Here is a 3,212-nt window from a genome sequence, read left to right as displayed (position 1 = left end):
AATGCTAAATTCCATGGTTTTGAATAATTTTTAGTGGAACAATGTTTTTTTTCATGTTCATCTATATATAATAATTCTAATGAAGGAAGATTATCTATATTTGTCATCATTTCTGTTCTATTTAAAAATAATTTTTTTAAATTTTTTAAATTTTCACTATTTTTAAAATGTAATTTTTCAATAGATTTTCTAACAGTTCCAAATCCAAATTCTATTAATTTTGAAATATTAGTTGAATTTAATAATACATTACTAATTGATTCTAATGTATAAATATAGGTAATATCAAGAAATAAATATTTTAAATATGGAAATGAATTAAAATCAAATGTAAAATTAATTTTCTATTAATTGAATAAGATTCTGTTATAAATATTCTAATATCAATGAGATTGGATATTGTTGTTGTTGTTGAAAGTGATGGATTAAATATTCCATTTAATAATTTTACAATATTTTTATGATTTTCAGGTAATAATTGTAAATGGAGTGATTCTAATTTATGACAACATGTACTAAGAAATGATTCTGTACTAATTAAACATTCTGTTGCTCCCATTCCTAAACTTAAATGTTTCAAATTTGGAAGTACTTGAAATAGAGCACGTAAATCTTTCTTTTTCATTTTATAATTTAATCCCAATTCAGTGATATTATTGGAGGAATGTTTTTTTATCATTGAATGGAATGGTATTATATTTTTAACCAAACAACAAGAATCTACAAATAAACTTTGTAATTTCTGAGAGAGTAAAATAGTTTTAAATGTTGATTTAGGTACTGTATTAAATAAATAGCATGTTATGGAAGAAAAGAAATTAAAAAATTCAAATGAATTGGTAATAAATGTTGGAGTAATCATTGAATAAGAGGGGTATAATTTGTAATTTGTAAATTCCTTTCGGAATGGTTGTTGACCAACAAATCTCCAATATTTACAAACAAGTGACATTATAATAAAATCTTGTTGATTGAGAAATTGAAATATTATTATTAACATGTCATTGGGAAGACAATGAGTATTATTGTTAATATTGTTATTGTTAATATTATTATTAGTATTGGTATTAGTATTATTATTGTTGTGTGTGGTGGTTATTGTTGTCAAAGCCACTGACTCTAGCAAACTTGGCTGAAAAGCAAATCACTTTAAATATTGCAGAAAAATAATTGTAAATATGTATGATATTATTATTGTAAATTTAGATATAAAACCACAAACAAAATCAAGGAGAGCAATATTCAAAACTATTGAATTTAATCCAAAAAGTCAGAAGGAAGAAACAATAGAGGTCTCTAAAGATATGAAGAAATGGAAAATTCTCGTTTGTTTCAAAAATGGGTTTTTTACCAACTCTGGATTGCTTACAAAAATAATTATTTCTCATTACAAAATAGATAGACTGAAATGGCAAACCTTGGATCTGTTTGATGATAATTATTGAATTGAAGTGTGGTTTCTTGTAATAATTCAGGTTCTTCCTCAAGTAATTGGGTAACGTAATTAGAGAGCTTTAGATTTTCATTAAACATGGCTGCTTCATAGATAGCTCTCTTAATCTCTAAATTATCATTGTAATATTTGAGTACTTGTGACAGAATACGGTAAACTGTTGGTAAATAGAAAATATTCTGAATGAAACGTTTCTTACAAAATTGTACAAATTCTTTTGGATTTTTCCAATTTTTTAAAATTAAATCTCCAATACTAATACTACTTCTACTACTACTACTACTGCACGATTCAGAAAGCTTGTCCAAATCAATTGGTTTATCTGATGGAAATAAAGTGGCAAACTCATTAACATATACAGCCACATTATTATAGATATTTGATAAATATTGTACAAGTTTTGGGTAGAATTTCACCTTCTTTTCTATTTCATAAATATCTGCTGTATGATAATTGTCAATTAAGAATTTAATTATTTGACCGTATTGTGTTGAATAGAGGTAAAATCCTGCCAAATAATTCTCTATGGCTGATTGAGAATATAAAATTCCTTTCCCTTTAACATATTCCAATATTCTATGTATATTGACATGGAATTGGTTCATACTTTTCAAGTTAATCATCTCTAATAATGGAATTGGTAAATTATCAAGAAAATCATTCAAATTAGTACTCTCTTCATTGGATAATCGTCCCATTAACGAATAAAAATAACTATTTTCAGTAACTTGTACATTAATTTTCTCTCCTTCTAGGAATTTTCCCAAAAATTGTAAATATTTGATGAAAAACTGATATTCTGCCAATAAAGAAAATGTTTTTGAAATGGATTCTGTAAAATATTCACTTATTGCCAATGGTCCAAAAGTATCAATTCCATTCCTATTCAAAAGTTCATACATTAGCTCATTTACATCCTCATAATAATAACAATTGGCATACATAATTGATATCCAAGATATTGGAGCTTTGAATTTTCTAGATTCGAATAAGCCCTTTAAAACATTTGAAAATTCTTTCTTTGGAATTAATTCAGGTAATTTCTGCAATGATAATTCTATCATCATATCCCAATACAATTTAGAATGAAACTCTTCGGAAATTCCTCTGAATAATTTCTTTAGAACCAATTTCAAATCAATTACATTTGGATTAAATTTCTTCTTTACACTAATATTACTCATATATTCCTCTCCCAAGACATGTATCAGAAAATTCAGTACAATTTCATTTGAATGATGTTGAAAAGTAGTCTTCAAACCTCCAAAGAAAACATTTTGAGCTATAGTCATTTCTGAATTAATTTGTTTTTCCATCAAATACTTGAATCCTTTATCCACCACATTTTGTTGTAAATTTAAAAATAGTTTTTCCTTTATAGAAGAGGTTCTCTCAGCAGCACTACCATCCTCCAATATATGTTTATCATACCTCCAATATATGTTTATCATAGGCATTCAAAAGTGATTGCATCACTGCCCTATGTACAACGAAGGGAATTAGTTTTTTCTGTCCAGAATTTGATTTAATTCCTCTGATTAGTTTCAAAGTTTGTTTCTTCTTCTCTCTATTGTAATGTTTCGAATCATTGAGTATTTCACTCAGTGGAATATTGTTAGTTGCACTGGTAGTAGCACCATAGTCTTTCATCTTTTGATATTTTTCAATAATATTAGTAATGACGTATCGATGATAAATTGTCTTCCAGAATATTTCGTATGTAGATGCATGGGCATTACATGCAATTGTTCATATTAAT

The 3,212-nt window shown here is 26.3% G+C and overlaps 1 protein-coding gene across 1 annotated transcript; it reads right to left on the bottom strand.

Annotated features, from left to right (window-relative positions):
* Positions 1-1,377: 1,377 nt before the first annotated feature.
* Positions 1,378-2,745, bottom strand: NAEGRDRAFT_62325 (uncharacterized protein; the record flags this gene model as incomplete). The annotated part of the gene is made up of 1 exon (XM_002682236.1): positions 1,378-2,745. The coding sequence occupies one exon, from the start codon at positions 2,743-2,745 to the stop codon at positions 1,378-1,380; it is 1,368 nt and encodes a 455-aa protein (XP_002682282.1).
* Between the last annotated feature and the right edge of the window lie 467 nt (positions 2,746-3,212).

Source organism: Naegleria gruberi (assembly GCF_000004985.1).
Source record: "Naegleria gruberi genomic scaffold NAEGRscaffold_3, whole genome shotgun sequence".
Lineage (NCBI taxonomy): Eukaryota > Heterolobosea > Eutetramitea > Acrasida > Naegleriidae > Naegleria > Naegleria gruberi.
The sequence above is the reverse complement of the archived record's forward strand: the minus strand, read 5'-3'. Positions and strand labels throughout refer to the sequence as shown.